Source organism: Phoca vitulina, unplaced genomic scaffold (assembly GCF_004348235.1).
Source record: "Phoca vitulina isolate PV1807 unplaced genomic scaffold, GSC_HSeal_1.0 scaffold64, whole genome shotgun sequence".
In the NCBI taxonomy this organism is placed as follows: Eukaryota; Metazoa; Chordata; class Mammalia; order Carnivora; family Phocidae; genus Phoca; species Phoca vitulina.
In genome coordinates this window covers 7,085,726-7,106,203 of record NW_022589767.1, presented here as the reverse complement: position 1 = coordinate 7,106,203, position 20,478 = coordinate 7,085,726, and the positions used below count along the sequence as shown (strand labels likewise).

Genomic DNA, 20,478 nt, shown 5'->3' with positions numbered 1-20,478 from the left:
TCTGAGTCTCCTGATGAAGTCATAAAGAAGCTTTCTCTATGAAGTGCGGAACTGTTGATGATATCACAATGGGTGTTCAGACCCAAAGAAAAACATGACAGTCACCTGACAGCGTGGTACCCAGCCAACCAGCTGTACATATTTTGAAGATTTTAAGAACTTAACCTCCTGAACAGCCTTCTTCAAAAGTGGTGTGTCTCAGTCTTGCCAGGGATCTCTATGTTGCCGGGGATCTAGAGAAGTGTTTCTAGAGAGCCCAGAGTTTCTAGAGAGTGTTTGGCAGCCCTTTGCACCTTCGGGGACCACAGTGGCATTGATTTATCCTCAGTCCCTCAGAATAGTTACCCCCAAACCCACTGGAAGCACATTATGCTGAAAAGTTTCAGGGGGGTCAACAAAATAGTAAAAATAAAAACAAGAAAGGAAGGCAGTTGACAGAAAAATGCCAAAGAGCAGAGGATGCTGCATTTGTAAACATTGAGGGTTTGAAGATGTCAAAACATAACAAGAAGACAGAAATTTTCAAGGGCAGTGAAGTGCAGGGTGCACACCTTGCATATGGTTTCTGTGGGATTTAAACTATCTCCAAAAAACAAGGGCACAAACCACTCTGTGTTTTCTGCTTTCTCCCTTGAAAAGGGGCAGAGGCAACAGCTGATGAATATCAAGAAATTCCTTTACTGCAAAAGGGCAGAGATAACTATATGTGGAACCTGTGACAACACGTAATGGGGAGAGACTTCTAGGCGAGGAGAAGCGGAACGACAGGTCATGAAAATATGGAGAACAAATATCCACTCAAAAGTCCTTTCTGTTCCTCTTTTCTCTTCTTTCTTTTGATTTATCCCCTTTACTTGATTCTCCTCTCATTCTTTTTGAAGGGTCATGAAGTTAAGCCTCTCTCATTTAAGTATAAACTGCTTCCTTCCGTCCATCCTAAGCTTTTCTGAATTTCCCTAGCTTCCTGTCTTTTTCTTATAAGAGCATGAGTTTTGCCATATTAAGTCATAGCCATTACATTTAAGGGCTTTCATTAGCTTTAACAATCTGAAATTGAGTGGATTTTTGAACATTTCATGATTTTATAAATGTCATATTAATTCTCAACCTTAGTTTTTCAAATTGAAGTGTCCTAATTTTTGTAGTTTATTTGTATATGATAAGTAAAGTTGTTTTAGTTTCTTCATTCATACCAAATATACACACTCAGCATGGCATTTTTAACTCTTTTTGATGGTGCTTAAAAGTGTTGCTTTTTTTTTTTTGCGTGTGTGTGTTTGTGTGTGTGTGTGTTTGTGTGTGTGTGTGTGTGTAGCTGGACAGTTAACTAATGTTAACTAATATCAGGCATGGTAACTATGTATTAAACACTCAGTAACAGAAACTGTGTTCAATAATATGTTAAGAACTCATTTAATGCCCCCACCTTCCTAAGTATTAATTTGCTCACTTTTCAGACAAGGGAAGTGAAGCTGAGCAACAGGTCAAGTGACAGGGAGATCTTGAAGCCCAGCTGTCCCCCAAGTCCATGTCTTCAAGAAACAGACTATATTTCCCCAATAATAACTTGATTTCTCAAATGTTTATTTTTATTCTTTACCTGTACTTTTTATTGTGTTATATATGCCCTTTCATACCTTTACTACAGAATAGTACCTACCTAGTTTTGTTTTAAATATTTATCATAGAATTATCTTGTCACTTGAGCACAAAATAGACTATCCCTTAAAAATAAAAATAAAAACATTAAACTGAATAGAAGTAAAATACTTCTTTAGGCATTTTAAGTACTTAATGATTTTCTGTGAGAATTTCCTTAACTTCTTTTTTTGTGCTTCATACATGGTTTTTGTCAAAGATTCGGGATGAATTTAAAGGTGGAAAAATTAACGTAGAAAAAACTTACAGATTACTTGAAAAATTAGATATTCCGTGCAATTATATTCATGTGAAATCTGTTTTCAAGGTGAGATGATATCCGCTCCTTGTCTACCCCATCCTAGGAAGGGCTTGATTCAATATTGGGAAATGTCAATAGCTACTTGGATGCTTTCTGCAGAAAATACATATGAAAAATCAGTCTCTTAAGAATTAAAGCAATTAATTATGCTAAATATGTTTATAATCAAGAAGGAGAGAATTTAGGTAGGCGGTAAAATGAGTTATTAATAAAATTTGAAATAATACCAGATTATTAATTTAGCACTATAAGCTGAATATAGGAATGTTCACATAAGATTAGGATTGCTCATATGATTAGATCAAAATCATATAAATGATGAAATGGTAAATGGATTGGATCTTAATAATTTATAGAAGGAACAAGTAATATTGAGAAAAATGGCATTTTACTCACATCAAAGTAGAAAATCATGCCCAAAATTCTTTTTGTTTGAAGAAGAACCACTAGGGAGGGAACCTGACTCAATTCTTTCACTAGAGGACAGAGGGAAAGATCGTTAAGTACAAGAGAAGAAGTCAAGCATTCAGCTGAGTTTGCCTTAGGAAGATGGCAAATTTCTTGGCGAATCAGGCAAGAATACTAGATCTAGATAGTTAGGAAGATAGAAATCCTGAAGCTGATAGTGTTTTTTGAAAGAGACTACCCAGATAACAACCTATGTTGAAATGTTACCATTATTGCAAACTGCGAAGCTTGTGTTACCTACTTGCAAGCTAACCAATTAGCCCGATAGAATTTCATGGATGATGGCAGAGGCATGTTTCTGGTTCAGGAAAAATAACTTGTTACTCACAAAAATAGCAACTGAAAGAGCATCAGCATTTTGGTGCCATTTCTCCCAGCCTCAGTTCCTAAAGCGTGATGTGAAGAGGGCCAGTTGACACATGCACATGCAGCGGATTGAGTTACCAGAGAAGGACCTCAAGCTTAAGGAAACCCAATCTTTTATCATGGGCAGTAAGCCTGCCTGATCTTTGCCCAGGAAGGTGTCATTATCATTATTATCATGCACAGTAAACCTGCTCTTTCCTATGGAAGGAGATACTATCTCTCATTATGCAAACATCTTTCAACAGCTAGTTCTGAAGAAAGTGTTGGTGCCTCTGCTCAGAAACTTGCAGAGACATGGGAGACCATGGAGAGCAGCCCCCCATCAAGTACTTCTCTCAATAAGATTTAGCCCCCGTGTTTATAAATCACAAAGAGGAGGTTAAAAAAAAAGCTGTACTTCTTAAGAGATTGCAGTAAAAGACGAGTTTCAGGTTGTATTTATGAATGCAAGCAGTATATGCTGCCATAAGCTATCAGAATTTTAATCAACTCATGTCTAATACCATACCTGAAGAACGTAAGTTTTTGTGAAAGATCTTTACATGTAGAATTTTCCCCCAGTAGTGTCACTCAAAGGGAGAAACAATTATGTACTTTCTAGTTTAATAAAATTCACATGTAATACAATGTAGAGGTAATGTATTAAATCTCTATCAAATGTGAAATATGATAAATCTTATTCAGTGATTATCAGGTTGCTTTGAATTATCTGCAAAATAAAGATATGTGTCTGAAATGCACTTGAGTAAAATGCATGCCATATTTAAAAGTATTATGTCGAATGTGCAGCAGTTATAACAAGTAAGGCAATAGCTCATTAATTGAAACTGATGATTATTTGGACATGGCAGGAATGAAGGTCTATTTTGTTTAGCAAAACCTTTTTGGAGTGGCTATGAAAACAATGTGAATTGTAAAAATTAGAGGGGCAGAGGTTGTTTAGAATTCTTCAAAGCCCCTTTCAAATGACCTCAAATAATTTAAAGCATAAATTTTATATAAACAGGGCTGATGATCCGGATAAGCAATTTTTATCTATTAAAATAATTCCCCTAGGCCCTTTAATAAATAATACTTTGCTGTCTTAGGCTAAATTGCCATATATGCATTAAAATGTTAATTAAATAGAATGCTAGGGAAGGTGTTTTGGCCTACTAAATTTTCTGGATAGTTAAAAATTAGGCTTCTTAAACATTGGACTGTTTTGTTTCAACTTTTGTTGTCTGTCTTTCTACACTTCATGGGTACAGCTTGTAGCCAGAGTAAATAAAATGAATCATGATGAATCTTATTTTGATGACCAAAATCTTCTAGAGTTTCAGGGCTATTGTTATTGGCAAGCTCAATGGGCATGGAGACTCTTTACTCCACTAGATCTTAACTGTGTAGTACTTGGCAACCCGGAAGTTGCTCTGAGCAAACATCGTAATCTGCAGAATGGGGATACTGATATAGTTATCTTGCAGGATTGTGCTGAATATTAAATATTATTTGTGAATGTGTCTAATAGTAGGCTTGGCAAAGAGTAAACACTCAACAAATATTAGTTGAAGCTATAACAATCATAATTGTTCAAAAAATATAGAAAATTGCCTTATGTTTATTGATTTCTTAAGAAGCTGGCATAAATTATGATGTGACTTTATTTCCTTATTGGGTAAATATTTACCATGAAATTTAAGTAAAGAAGATGTACGTTTATGACCTTGGAAAAATATTCTAAATTTCATTTTACAAAATTAATTATTGAGTCATGACTTGAAGAGCAATTCCCTAAGATTTTTTAATCCCTTTATTAAAAAATCTTTATTACTTTAATCATTGTCTTTAATTTGTAGTGTGCAAGATATTTTATAGGAAATACCATGTGTCATTTCTTTTATTTATTTATTTATTTAAATTTTATTGTTATGTTAATCCCCATACATTACATCATTAGTTTTAGAGGTAGTGTTCCATGATTCATTGTTTGTGCATAACACCCAGTGCTCCATGCAGAACGTGCCCTCCTCAATACCCATCACCAGGCTAACCCATCCTCCCACCCCCCTCCCCTCTACAACCCTCAGTTTGTTTTTCAGAGTCCATCGTCTCTCATGGTTCGTCTACCCCTCCGATTTCCCCCCCTTCATTCCTCCCCTCCTGCTACATTCTTCTTCTTTTTTTTTTTTCTTAACATATATTGCATTATTTGTTTCAGAGGTACAGATCTGAGATTCAACAGTCTTGCACAATTCACAGCGCTTACCAGAGCACATACCCTCCCCAGTGTCTATCACCCAGTCATCCCATCCCTCCCACCCCACCCCCCACTCCAGCAACCCTCAGTTTGTTTCTTGAGATTAAGAATTCCTTATATCAGTGAGGTCATATGATACATGTCTTTCTCTGTTTGACTTATTTCGCTCAGCATAATACCCTCCAGTTCCATCCACGTCGTTGCAAATGGCAAGATCTCATTCCTTTTGATGGCCGCCATGTATCATTTCAATACACATTGCTAGCCTGAGACTACCTTCTTGATTGTTGGTTGAGTATGAAATAGCATCTTTCTTAATTTTAAGAATTCATGTTATTATTGGGCTTACCTTAAGTTTTCAAATTCTCTAAGCAGTTAACAGCCATTATTAAATCTATAGTATGTGCATGGCACTCTGTTAGAAACTGTGGATTGTAAAAAATTAATAAAGTGCTCTCTTTCTCTCATTAGAAGGAAAAGAAATGCAGAAATTACTATTTTATATGTAGATTATAATAAATTTCATAGGTAATACATACAGGGAATCTGAGGAGACAGAGACTCAAACGTGGGCTTCTATAAAAGATGCCACTGTAGAGGAAGCATTCTTGTCGGCCCTTGAAGAATAATAAGCAGTATGTGTAGAGTACAGTGTGAGAAGTGCTTGGGGAGTAAAAGGTAATGAAGCATGACTTGCATGTAGGATGCATGAAGGGAGTGGTGAGAAATGGCTGCAAATGCTAGGCATGGCCAGATGACAAAAATCCTGAGTGGTAGGCTATGGAATTTGGATTTACTGTTATAGGCAATGGGTAGCCACTGAAAATTTTTGAGTAGGGAAATTGTGAAAATTTTAGGATAAATCTGGCAGCAATGTAGAGTGGTTTGAGAGTTAAAAGGTAGAGAGAGGAGGGAACGTATATCTCTGCTGCCTCTGCCTTACAAATGTGAAACTTGGGTCAACTCAGCCACTTATATTTTTGTTTGGTTTATGATTTCCTACCTTAGTTGGTCCTCCACAGTCTAAGCTTATTTTTTATCTCAAAAACAAATAGCTCCATATCCTTTTCTAAACATTACATCCTCTCTTTTAGCAGATAAACTGAAAGAATCCTTTACATTTCTTTCTCCACTTCTTCGATGCTTCATTGCAATAAATTTTGCCTTTACATCTACCTTGAAAACCTCAATTTTTTAAAATGGTAAATACAGTGGTTAGGCTCTCTGTGCATTTTATTTATCCCTCTTTTCTTAAACTACTCCCCATTCTGACTTCTATGACATCACTCTCTCCTAGTTTTCTTTTAAAATTTCTGATCATTCCTTTTTCATCTGTCCTGCCATCATTTTTTCTTTTGCTCTTCTCTTAGAGTTCTTAATTTTATTTATTTTTACTTTATATACTATTCTGAACAATTTTATTAACTTTTCTTTTTTCTCCAGTTTTATTGAGATATAATTGACATCCAACATTGTATTAGTTTCAGGTGTACAACATGATGATTTGACATATGTGTATATTGAAAAATGATTACCACAATAAATTTAGTAAATATCCATCAGCTCACATAGGTACAAATTTCTTTTTCTGTGATTAGAACTTTTAAGATGACTCTTGTAGCAACTTTCAAATATACAATACGGTATTGCTAATTTAGTTACCAAACTGTGTGTTACATCCCCAGAACTTATTATTATATACGCTGTATCAGTGTTAGCTACAGTCATCATGTACATTTCATCCCTAGTACTTGTTTATCTTATAATTGGAAGTTTGTACCTTTTGACCACCTTCACCCATTTCTTCCACCCCATCAGCCCTGCCTCTGGTAATCATCAGTCTGTTCTCTGTTTCTATGAGTTCAGTTTTTTTAGATTCCACTTATAAGTGAGATCATTTAGTATTGGTCTTTCTCTGACTTATTTCATTTGACATAATGGCCTCAAGGTTTATCCATGAAGTCACAAATTATAGAATTTCCTTCTTTTCTATGGCAGAGTAATATCTTATTCATATTTTCTTTATTCATCTGTTGATAGACACTTAGGTGGCTTCCATCTCTTGGCTATTGTAAATAATGCTGTAATAAACATGGAGGTACAGAGATCTTTTCAAAATAGTGATTTTGTTTCCTTTGAATAAATATCAGGAAGTGGAATTGTTGTATGATATGGTAGTTAGTTCTATTTTTAATTTTTTGAGTAATTTTCATATTGTTTATAACCATTATTTGAATTCTTTATCTGGTAAATCTCTTATCTCTGTTTCATTTAGGTCTGTTTCTATTTATTTTGTTCTTTTGTTTGGAACGTATTCCTCTGTTTCTTCATTTTTTTTTACTCTCTGTCTTGGCTTTTGTGCATTAGATAGAACAGCCACCTCTACCAGTCTGGAAGGAGTGGCCTCATTCAGAAGATGAAACTTACTGTTCAGCTCAGCCTTAGCTTTTGTTTGTTTCTCAGACTTTGTCCAAGCAGCCTACTTTATCCTTAGCGTCTCCCTGTCATTGAGGGAATGCCAAGACCTCTCAGTGTTCCAAAGGGGAGGATCCCAGTCAGCACCTAGATGTGGGCTGATTAGAAGCCCGATCCCCCAGGTAGCAGCTTTTAAAGTATACAAATAAACCTTTTTCAGGGAAAGACTGGAAATGAGTGTCTCTATAACTCCCTCCGCACCAAGCTCCAGTGGGACAACTAGCCAAGGGTTTTTGCTTTGCTTGCCACAGTTCTGCTGAACCTGTGAGCATGAACCCTACTGGCTGTCAGATCCAGGCTGTCATCCTTTGAGGGGCAGCTGCAAAAGCTGGGGTGCCAGATGTGTGCACGTGCTTGTTCAGGGAGATACTCGTGATCTGGAGGGAGACAGAAACACGAAGATGGTACCTCTGGCCTCCCTGGTCTCTAGGGAAGACTGTAGTCTGCCTCTCCACCTGTGTTGGATCAGAAGCATGACTCTCAGGCTGTAGCTTTTAAGATAACCAAATAGGCCTCTTTCAGGGAAAAAAAAACTCTGTGTTAGTCTGCTGCCTCTGTGCTGAGCCCCAGGGGGCTAGCCATCATGAGTCCTTGTGGACTGTTAAGAATGGTTTACTATAGCTTTGTGGATCTTGTGGACACAAACCCCAGTTGGCTTTAGGAGCTAGGTGTTTTGGGAGCCTATCTCTCAGGTGGAAGTCTTAAAAGTTGGGGCACTAGAAGTTGGGTCCAAACCCCTCACTCCTCAGGGAGAAGCAGAGAGTTGTGGGTTCTCTCCCAATTATATGTCACCATGTTGGGGGTGAGGTTTGTGGACAGATTGTGTCTCAGCCTCTCCTGCCTATTTTGATGCAGAATTTTTTCTCCTTTGTCCAATATGAAGGCAAGTTAGTTCACTCAAATAGTTTTTGGATTTCTTGCAGAGGGAATTGTCACATATGTAGTTGTAGATTTGGTATGTCCACGGGAGGAGGTGGGTTCTGGAGGTTCCTGGGTCACCACCTTATTGCCTTTCAATGACTTTCATTACCACTTTAATGGGAACAAAGCACAAGTTTTCTATCTTGAACAACAAAGCTATGTACATGCTACTATTTGTTCATCACCTGCCATATTCTAGGCCTTGTATTAGGTTTTTGCATACATTATTTCAATGTACATCCAAGGACATTGTTATTAGTCTCTTTTTACACATAGAGATATAGAGGATAAGAATGTTGATTTAATTTGTTTATGTCATATTACTGTGGAAACTCATGTCTGGGTCTGTCTGCCTGCAAAATCCTTGTGTTTTCTCCTATAATACACCAATCCTCACTTCCCATCCCAACTAATTGTCTCCTGGCTCTCTTGGTTTGGGTGAAGATACTTCACGTTTATTATATTTAAGATAAACCATCTTTCCTTTCAAAACTGTCTTCCTCTTTCTTGAAGATGGCAGCACTATTCTCTCAGTTATCCAAGCCAGAAACCTGAGAGAGTCCCAGACTTTTTCTCTTACCTTACCTCTACATCAAATTTTCAAATCTTTTAAGGGCTATTTTATTCCTACACAAAGTCAGTTGGTCTCCAGCTGCTTGCTACTCAAAGTGTGCTCCTCAGACTAGCATCTCTTGCATCCCCTGGGAACTTGTTAGAAACACAGAATCAGACATATTGAAGCTGACTCTGCATTGTAACAAGTCCCTCAGTGACTTATATGTCCATTAAAGTTAGAATAGCCCTATAAACTGGTTCCTTGCTTTTAATCCTACCTTGTATGTAGCTGTCAGAATGATCTTTCTAAAACAAAATCTACATGATTTCCCTCATTAAAGCTCATCAGTCAGTCACTGGTTGAGAATGAAGTCTGAGAGCCTCAGTGTGGCATCCAAGGGGCCTCTAGGATGCAATTTTGACTTCACCTTTATCTCTCACTGCAGCTTCACTAACATCCTCTCTAATCACATTCCTGTTTTGTACTGTCATGTGTTTTATTTGCTCTGATCCCAACAATTAGAATAACCCTTTTCCTCTTCACTTTCGGGCAACCATCTTCTTTCTCAATGAAAGTTCAGCTCCAGGATCACCTCTTCTATAAAGACCTTTTGTCTCCAAGAGGAATTGCCCAACTTTCTTTTTCTGTTGTGTATAAAGTGTCCATTTTAACACTTTCATGTCAGCTTTCCTTTTCTAGAATATGAGCTCCCAGGGGGCACTGATAAGGTGTTGCCTTTACATCCTTACTACTCTATTTCATTTCTGATTCATATATTTAGTTAGGAAGAAAGGGAAGACAGAAGACAGAGTTGTTAAGCAGTTTAAATTAGTATGTCAGAGTTTGGGGAAAAAGGTGGCAAATCATATCATTTCCTGTGATATATTTTGAATACTCTGTTTTTAGTGTAATTTTGGAGACAAATTGAAACACCTCATCTTAATTTAAAAGGGAATTCTGTGTTTCGATAGATCAAATTTCTTGTGAGGTCATTATTTTAAGTGACACTTCATCTTTTTACTAGCAACCTGAGCAAGGGAAAATGGTAACATGAAAAGCTTTAATTTTGTTTTCTGAAAGCATATGATCAGAATATCAATAGAATCATTTTAATATGTTCTTTTATCTTCATGTTTTCAACCATTCATTCAAACATACAGTCACTAATGTCCTATGCTAGGCTAGGTCCAGTACTAGGCATTGGGAATAAAAAGAATAAAATATCTACCTTCATGGTGTTCATGGTCTTAAGGTAAGACATATACTTTTAAATTATACATAAACATTGAATGGGTTGTTTGATAAAGTTCCTTTTGTAATGCCTTGTAGAGACTAACACTTAATGAATTTTTTTTAAACAAGAGAAAAATGGCTTCATTACTCTTATTTTATGCTGTATTTATAAATTATTAATATGTAACATTTCTAAAAGCTGTAGTATTCCCTGAAGTGGGGCCCAAGATTTTGCATATTTTTGGTAATATGTATTTAAAAATATCTTTTCCTATTCTTCCTAGGTTTAGGGATATGTTAACTCTTTATCCAGTTAAATGCACGTATTTCACCAGAATCGTAAAACTGGTTAGGTGTTAGATCATGTTCTTAATACCTTCAGTCAGGCATTCTTTTATTCTTTTAAGTACTAAGAGTACAAGAAGCAAATGGCAAACTTCCTGTCCAAGGCGATTCTAGAAGGGATTTAGAAAAAAAAAGGCTTTCATTCCAGTGTAATAAATTCTATGATAGAAGAAGATTCAGTCTTATAAAAAAAAACCAGAGGTGGGCTATCTGATGTGGCCTGGGGGAGACAGAGAGGAACATTTGGGAAGACTTCTAGAAGAGGATACTTTTCCAAGAATTAGTAAAAATTAGTAGGTTAGGAAGTGAAAGAAGGGTATTCCAGACAAAAGAAACAGCCTATACAATAGCAAGATAGTTTGGTATTTGTACTGTAACTAATTCAGAGCACCAAAAGTGTGAGGTGCAAGAAAGAAAAGGATTAGAGCAGACACCATCAATGACATCTTAAAGGACCTTGGATGCCAACACGATACAGTTTGGGTTTTGTCTTGAAGACAAAAAAGAAATACTGAGCTATTTAACAGGTGGTTGAAAGGATCAGATTTGTATTTTACACAATTTATTTCTACTTATATACTCTCGATATGCATGATGGTGTATTGACATGTCTTTCTTCCTGCTGTTCCTCTGTGTGGTTTTGGAGTTAGTTCAAATCCTGGTCTACCATGCCTGTGGGACTGGGGACAATTGACCTAAGATTTCTGAGCCCCAGTTTCCTCCTACAGGGGAGATATTAAATTTATACATTGGTAATCTATCAGTTTTGATGCTATGATGTGTGTCAGTCCTCAGATTTGAATCCTTCTTGCTTATCGCTTTCCTTTTTCCTGCTTCCCCGGCTGCTGGTTTTGTTATCCAGGCTCCATCATTACTGACTTCCCTTGCTTTCCTTTTCCTTCTCTCTTTCTACTAAAATTAAAATTTCCCATCTTCAGTAATACAATTTTCATCTATTCTGTGTGGTTTTTATTTTTTGGTAATTTAATTAGTGTTTGACTGTTAACTCCTTTGGGTTGGATCAAATAGCAGTTATTTGGATTTGTGGAATTTTGTTTGAACTTTACATCTCTAATTCTTTCTAGTATCAGATGACAGCTTTGATCTTTTGGGAAAAACAAAACAGAACAAGTCAGATGGCCAAGTTTAAACCTTGCTTGAAAGTAATAAAACTTTCATCACTTAGTGGATAATGTATTTTATTTTATACTGCTACTTAATAGGACTGTAATTTTTAATTTATACAATTTTATATAACCAAATTTGCAGGAATTACAGGCACACTTGATTTTTATGGGCTTGTTAAAGATCTTATAACAAATTATGAGTGGGATGGGGCTAAAATAAAATAAATTTAATTCTATGACATTGACTTTAATCCAGAATTTAAAAATAGTAAGTTGAATCTTGTTAGTCTACTAAGATAATTGATAATATGAATTACTTTAAGATTATATAATTTTAAGGTGCTATTATTGTTGAATGAGCTCTGGGCCCAATTTGCCAAGAACAGATCCCAGCTTTTCTCCCAAACTTATCTTCATCTCATTCCCATTTGGGGCTTCATCCCAGTCCCTGCTTCCTCATGTTGCTCCATACACATGGATTCACATTCCTTTGTGAACTAACCTGATACTCTTCATATTCAATTCCCAGCTCAGACTGCTTCTTGGATCCCTCATATCAAACTGTCTGGTCTACCACTGAACTTTTGCTGTTGTACCGTAGGGGTTCATTTTATGAGCAAAAGTGCAAAAGATGAGACACTAGGCTGGATGATGTAAGAGAAGCAGAACTTGATAAGACATAGCAATACATTGATATCTAGAACAACCATTTATTGTATATTTGCAGTCCTCACAGCAACTTGATGACATAGGTAGTGAAAAATCCCATTTTTCAGATGAAGAATATGAAGCTCAGAGAGTTTAATTTATGTTCCATCCTGCAGTTCTCTATCACTTCCAATTGGTCATGCCCAACTGGTCATTCTACACTTTTACTTCTGCTAGTCATTTTCCTACTCAGAACCTCACACTATTTCTGATGCTTTTAATAACTGGACACAGCCCACTTTCTTGTTTCCATCTCATAAAGTTCAAACATGAATTTTCCAGAAAAGCCAAGTGAATCCACTCTTTCTTATCAGAACCCACCTTGTTTGTCGCTGCCCCCAATCCTTCAATGATAATGTACATTTCACTTCCTCAAGATGCTCCGTAGCTACTGTGGTTACTGTAGTACTATTACCACCCCTGCAACTTCTGAAGTTTACAGTGACCTTGAATGTCTCAGATTTACTCTGATGTTTATGTGTATCAGTGGCATGGGATTACAAACCATCTCACATGGCTGTAAGAAGGTACTGAAGGAGAGTGGAAGAGAAAAATGAAACGTATAATTGAAAGACAACTTAGAATCCTCATCAACTCCCACACATTTTTCCATTCCCACTATGGCCACTGGGTTTTAAGTGGTATTTTCCACTTACCTTTTTCCAACTTCAGCATCATTTCATGCAGTTTTATATATTTTATTTGAGATAAGAATCCAATGTAAGATTCATCTTCTTTCAAGTATTAGTTGTTATATATATTACACAAATACTCTAAACTATTTATTTTGTGTATTTTTTATATTCACAATGTGAGCCCACCAGTCATTTTTTTTTAGTAGGATAATGACAGGCTGAAGCAAGGAAGAATCACCATAGAAGAATTTAGATCAATTTATCGAATTATTGCACACAGAGAAGAAATTATTGAGATTTTCAACACATATTCTGGAAACCAGAGATTTCTTTTTGAAAAAAACCTGCTTCAATTTTTGATACAAGAACAGTATGCACTTGACATGACCACAAATATTGCTTTTGAGATCATTCAAAAATATGAGCCTATTGAAGAAGGTATGCTTACATTTCAAAGTTTTCTCAAATATCTAAATGCACAGTATTTTTTTATGAATTACAGTTATCAAGTTAAAATTTTGGGATGGGTCAGATTTCTTCTGGATAACGTAAAATATTGGCAATTTTATTTCTATATTTTATAGACTGTATATATACTTTTTAGAAAACTGCACTGTGAAAACAATTACATTCTTTCCTACTTCATTGTCCAGCTTCCTTTTTTTTTTTTTTTAAACTGCTTTGGTATATCTCTTAAGTGTTCAGAGACCAGCTTAGGCATGGAAAGCAAGATGAGATTCTGTTATGTGTGCTGTGATGAAAGAGTCTTCATTTTCATTAATAAGTTAAAAACCAAGTAATAGTCTTCTACATTTATACATTATACTACTGAAAATATATGGAAGTATTAAATAGCTAAGTGAAAACTATTCTAGGAAAAAAGTAAAATATTACAAAATCACTACTTTCTTCATTGTTTATACACATAATTGTCTATAAAGTTTCATAAACATGAAAAAAAATTTACCTTCATTTTTGAATATAGTCATCTGGTTTATTTTATTTTTTAAAAGATTTTATTTATTTGAAAGAGAGAGAGAGAGGGAGAGCATGAGTGGAGGCAGGGGTAGAGGGAGAGGGAGAAGCAGACTCTTCACTGCTTCACTGTCAGGGGAGCCTGACAGGGGCTCAATCCCAGGACCCGAGATCATGACCTGAGCTGAAGGCCTACTGAGCCACCCAGGCACCCTTAGTCCTCTAGTTTGAATTAAATGACCATTTAAGCTAATCATGTGTCATATAATTTTTGATCTTTGTCCCACCTTTTTAATGGGCAAAACATTTCACATTTTTTCTACTTATGCGTATCTTTAAATGAAAATAAAGACATAATACAATAAAATATTCACATAATTATGTAAAAGTACCATTAAAGCAGTGTTTAGCCCTACACAAATTAATAAAATAGCTCAGAATATTTATTTAACAAGGGAAGTATGAAAGTTCAAGTTCTGCCTTTGAAAGTTGGTTTATGTACCAATGTTTATGATAATATGGGTTCTAACAAAATCAAACATTTCTTCATTGAGTCACATATTCATAACTTATTCCAATATTTATTTGTGGCAACCAAGTCTGCTTCTGGGGACTGAGGATACGCCTTATGAAGAATAAGGCAAAGTAGGTCTTATGTTAATGATGGGGGTGTGAAGGAGACTGACAATGAATAAATATATAAAAGGATGATTCCACAGAATGCTCTGTACTGTGAGTGATAGAGAGTAAACAACCCAGGAAGACTAGCTCTGGTTGGGTGTTTAGGGTGGTCCATTCTGAGGATGTGACCTTTAAGCTGACACCGAATTGATGGGAAAGAACTAGTCATGTGTCAAAATGGGAGAAGTTTCTGAGGTCAAGGGAAGAAAAGTATTGGACATGAGTTGGAGAATTCAAGAAATAAGAGAACAGTGTGGCTGGAACTTGGAGAATGAGGGCAAGATGAATTTGGGAGATAAGCAGGGATCAAATCATGTTTGTCTTGCAGGTCATAATTAGGATTTGGGCCCCATGACTCACTGTCATGAAAAGATTTTGGAGAGTCGTAGTGGTAAGACTGAATGCAGTACTAGTAAGAGTTTGGTGTGATCACTATTAAAATTTTTGCAGGTTTGCAACAAGATAAAGAGCTTGCACCAGGATGTAAAACAACTACATCACTAAGCATGCCTGATAAGTTCAGCTGACTACTTCTTCTTTTTTTAACAGCAAAAATTTTCTCTAAAGAAGTAGTGAATTGATTTATGTTTTGGCTCAAGCTCTTTATGCAATTGCTGACTGGAAACAACCAGTCCACAGATAAGCTCTTTGAGTAGCACTGATGTAGTAGTGAGTATTCAAAAAAAAAAAAAATTACTTTGGCACCGTTACCTGCAGGGGTAAATCAGAAAAGAAAAAAGGATAATGAGATGGTTGGCAGTGACGTCTTGGAACTGTGTTTGCATTTTAACTATAATACTACACTGTTCATCCATTACATCGTTTGAGCCTCCCTCCTGCTCAGATACTTTCACACACACCCAAGACCTTGTGTTTCATTTACATGCTTATTGATCACTTATTAAGGCCAATTAGAATTATGATTGGATAGTCCCAAATGCTGCTGGCTCCTCAATCTCATCCCACTTTGGTACGTGATGTGTACCAAAAGAGGTTTTTAAATATCCATGAGATTAACTCTCATCTCAATCTTGTAGCTTTTAAGGGCACAAAATGAGTTTGTTTGTTTTCTATTCCATTATCAAAGATATTAACTTCATTATTCAGTAGTTCAAAAGGGCTATAAAGCAATCACTGCTCCAGAAAAAAGAATAAATTCATGCAAATCTTTACTATTACAATATATGATGCATTTGCCCATATGCTCCCATACTCCTAAATTGTCATGTCTTTCAAACAGAGAGTTTGCCTGCCTATAAACATTTTATGTATTCTTTTCTAGCTTTCATTTTTTTAAGCCAAAATTGTAATAGCATTTTGAATGCTGGCTTTTTCACTTTTATGAAGTAATAAACATTTACTTTTGTCACTATATATTTTTTCTGATACATTATCTTTAATTGCTGCTTAGTACTGTATCATATTTTGAGCTTTAATTTGTTTTCTCCCCCATTTATTTTGCTTTTATAAATAACGCTAGTGTGAGCGAGCATTCTTGCACATCAATCTTTGTCTGAGTCTCTATTTCTATAGTATAAATTCCCAGAAATAAAATTCTTTGTCAAGGATCACTCTCTAGTTTAAAGTGAATATTCACACCAGCTGTTATTTTGAGACAAACTGAATTATGAATAACAAAATAATAATAACAACTAGCATTGATAGAGCTAATTTATGTAACTAATATATAAGGATAGGAGCTATGATTACCATCATCCCAAAGATAGGGAGAAGTTAACTAACATGCTTAATGTGTAACAAGTAAATAGATTTAACTAAAACTATCTGATTCCAGAGTCAGTGTTTTGCTTAAATACATAATTTTGGTAATGTTATGCCAATAGTATAAAAGTTCAGAGATAGTTTACTAAAGATGCTAATATGCAAATGATCCAGCAATTCCATTCATAAACATGTACCCAACAGAAATGTATACATATTTGCACCAAAAGACATGTACTGGTTGTTTATAGCAGCATTCTCTGTAAGAGCCTCCAACTGGAAATGATCTAACTGCTCCTCAAGAATAGAATTGATAAATAATTGTGGTGTACTCACACAATGGAATACTATTCAACAATGGGAATAAACAATGTCTAACTATATGCAGCTATGAATAAATCATAGAAACAATGTTGAGCAAAATAAATCAGCCACAAAAAAATACGTAGTGTGTGAATTCATTCCTATAAAGCACAAAAAACAGAGAAAACTAATCTAGGTGATTAGAAGCCAGACCACTGAATACACTTGAGTTAGGAGGGAGAAACTGAAAAGTTAGCAGAAGGCAGGCTTCTGGGGTGCTGCAATGTTTTGTTCTTTGAGGTGGGTGCTGCTTATCTAGATGTTTAGCTTATGGAAATTCATTGACCTATGATATGTGTATTTTCCTATATGTATTTTTTTAAAGATTTTATTTATTTATTTGACAGAGAGAGACACAGTGAGAGAGGGAACACAAGCAGGGGGAGTGGGAGAGGGAGAAGCAGGCTTCCTGCCAAGCAGGGAGCCCGATGCGAGGCTTGATCCCAGGACCATGGGATCATGACCTGAGCCGAAGGCAGATGCCCAACGACTGAGCCACCCAGGCGCCCCTCTTATACGTATTTTTAAAACGTTAAAAAATCAGAGATGAATTAAATAATATACTCTCTACTTGAATGTTGATAGAGAAGAACTAGGGGTATTCATTAGAAAAAAATTGTTTCCACAGAAAAATTAGAAATAGTATCAATATTAATTCTAAATGAATATTTTAGAAACATGCTCTACTATAGAATAAATTTTAAAATGAGATGTAATTTTTATACAGTTAATGATATTTCTGCATCCCTTTAATTTATTTTTTATAGTTAAGAGAGCACACCAGATGTCATTTGAAGGTTTTATAAGATACATGGGTTCACCTGAATGTCAAATACTTAAAAATGATTGTGGAAAAGTTTATCAAGATATGAATCATCCATTAAATGATTATTTTATTTCAAGTTCACATAATACATACTTGGTATCTGACCAGTTACTGGGACCAAGTGACCTTTGGGGATATGTAAGGTATTTATTTTGATTTTTATATCCATTACATTTTACAGCACTTGGAAGTTTCAATAAGTGGTAATTCACAGTAAAAGAAGACTATGGATGTTGTGCAAAAACATAGGAAAAAGAAATTTTGATTTGTGAATATCTTGGAGAGCCAACCTTCGATGGCTATATAATTATTCTATATTTTAGTATCATACACTTTCCTTCAAATTCTGCCTATTGACCTTCTTTCCCTGATTATTGCCCCTCTGAGGTTTCCTGAATAATTTGGATACCTCCTACAGGAAACTATATGAAGAAGAATGTTCTTATCTTATTTCACCAAAACATCTTAGATTTTTTAAAGATTTTATTTATTTATTTGACAGAAAGAGACACAGCGAGAGAGGGAACACAAGCAGGGGGAGTGGGAGAGGGAGAAGCAGGCTTCCCACCGAGCAGGGAGCCCGATGTGGGGCTCGATCCCAGGACCCTGAGATCATGACCTGAGCCGAAGGCAGACGCTTAACGGCTGAGCCATCCAGGCGCCCCAAAACATCTTAGATTTTTAAAAAATATAGTTAAAATTATTTCCCAGACATCAAGACACCATGCTACAAGTAAAGGCAACACATAAATAGATAAATTATATACTTTGGCATTTATAGATTAGATAGATAAATATAGAGATTTATATGTCAAATGATTTACATAGATTAAGCAATCTATGCCACACCTCTAAGTTTGCACTCTACAATGTATCACACTGTCAATACCAGGCTTCAGCTTAGGCAGTCATCTGAGAATCCACTGGTGAACAAGATTTTCAGAGCTCATGTGTTCATGAGAATAGACATCATAAGCAGGTAAACAGATTGATAATTTCAAGGACAGATTAGTCACATGGAGAAAGTAAACTAGGGTAACATGAGAGAAAGTAAAGGTGGGGTGGAGGGTGTTACTTTAGTTAAAGTGTCAAGAAAGGCTTCTCAAGGGGTCACATAGTTTGGTCTGAGTGACGATAAAGAGGAAACCTCAGAAATATTTGGTAGGAAGGGCACACTAAGTAGAAGAAATAATAAATGCTTAGGCATATTCAAATGAGAGAAAGCAAGTTTGGCTGGAAACAAATGAATGGAGAATGAAGGGAGATGAGTTTGAGGAAGTAGACAGGGTCAGTTTATGAGGGTTTTAGAGGCCATGGAAAGGAGACTGGATTTTATTCCAGTTGCATTGGGAAGCCATTGGAGAGGTTTTCCTTAAAATAATGTCATAATTCGATTTACTTTCTACTGTGCAGGAAAGACTGATGGTGTAGGAGTGGAGGTAGAAGATGACTAGAGAAGATATTGTAGCAATGCAGCTGATGATGGTTATGTAGATGATGAATTCATGAGGCAGCTGTTGAGATCAGTGGTTGAATTTGAAATATTTTAAGGAGGTGGAGCCAAGAAGGCTTACCAGGTGATCTGAAGGGAGGTATAAGGGAAAGAGAATACTATCAAGATTTTTGGCCTGATAACTTAGCGTACAATGATACTATTGACAGAGATAGTGAAGCCTACTGAGGCCATTCTAGGTTGTGAGGCAAAAGCAAGAGTGTAACAGTTCCCACATTTAGTTGAGATACCAATTCATTGTCAAAGGGCTAGGTCAGTCAGGTAAGTATATGTGTCTGGGACCTGACCTGAGCTGAAGGCAGATGCTTAAGGACTGAGCCACCCAGGCGCCCCAGCTCCAACCTCTTTGATTCTCAACGTCCTCATCTCTAAAAGAGGAAGACTAATATTAACTGCCTTATAGCATTAAATATTTTAATCCATGAAAAGCCCCTTAAACTTATTTAAGTGGAATTTTTTTTTTTTTACTGAGTGACAGAGACATTTCTATTATTCATTTCCAAAAAGGGGATTCAGTGTGAAATAGTAGAAAGTGGCTTCCCTAACACCACAACTTTCTTTTATGTGTCTCTGAATAAAAAGAGTTGGCTTGACACAGTGAAATCCACTCAAATCATTTTTGCCGGGGACCAAACCATGTAGTGGAAATAAACAGTTTGGTAAAGGTTGGCTTGATCTAAGGATAAAATTAAAGCTATCTAGAGAAGTAGCAAGAACCAGTATTATTTAGGTTGTCCTTCATGGAAAGTTTTCTTTCACAATTTGGTTTTTGGCAGTTTTTTTGTTTTCCCAGCAGAACATTCAATATTATTCTCTGGTAACAGCCCAGAGGACTGATATTTTGTAGTGATAAAAAAAAAAGGCAAGATAATTTACTTTGACAATCAACTAAGAGGAGAGTGATGCAAACATTTTTTAATGGCAATTAATAAAGTTTACAAATAGATATTGCTTCTTCTCCAATATAAAATCTAAATATGTAAATAAATCCACAAGATGAGAAGAGAAATACATTCATTTTGAATTCTACAAATATAGCCCAGTTCAGGACTTGTACGTAAATTAGATTATCACCTAATTCACCCATGGAAATATCAATGGGTAAACAAAATTTTCTCAGAAGAGCACACTAGGTCATTTCTCCAACACAAGAAGCAGACTAACAAAACTCTGAAATTTTACATTATAGTGCATCACTATATACCTGAATAAAGCCGTGTGCACTTAAAAAGTAAAACAAAAATGGTCTTAAAAAACAAACCTCCAAAAAACTCAAAAAAATTTATTAATTATTTAATTTTATATTTTGCACTGTTTTGGTGAAGCCTCCAAGATAGACGAGATATCCTTCCCCTCTAATGCTCT

The 20,478-nt window shown here is 35.8% G+C and overlaps 1 protein-coding gene across 1 annotated transcript in view; it reads left to right on the top strand.

The window, feature by feature from the left end:
* The first annotated feature begins 1,837 nt into the window (after nucleotides 1–1,837).
* The window catches only part of PLCZ1 (phospholipase C zeta 1), a 49,152-nt gene continuing 30,511 nt past the window's right edge, over nucleotides 1,838–20,478 (top strand). Inside the window, 3 exon segments of the mRNA XM_032391823.1 lie at nucleotides 1,838–1,966; nucleotides 13,240–13,471; nucleotides 17,542–17,743. Of these exon segments, the coding sequence (XP_032247714.1) occupies nucleotides 13,417–13,471; nucleotides 17,542–17,743 (257 nt within the window). The 5' untranslated portion in view covers nucleotides 1,838–1,966; nucleotides 13,240–13,416.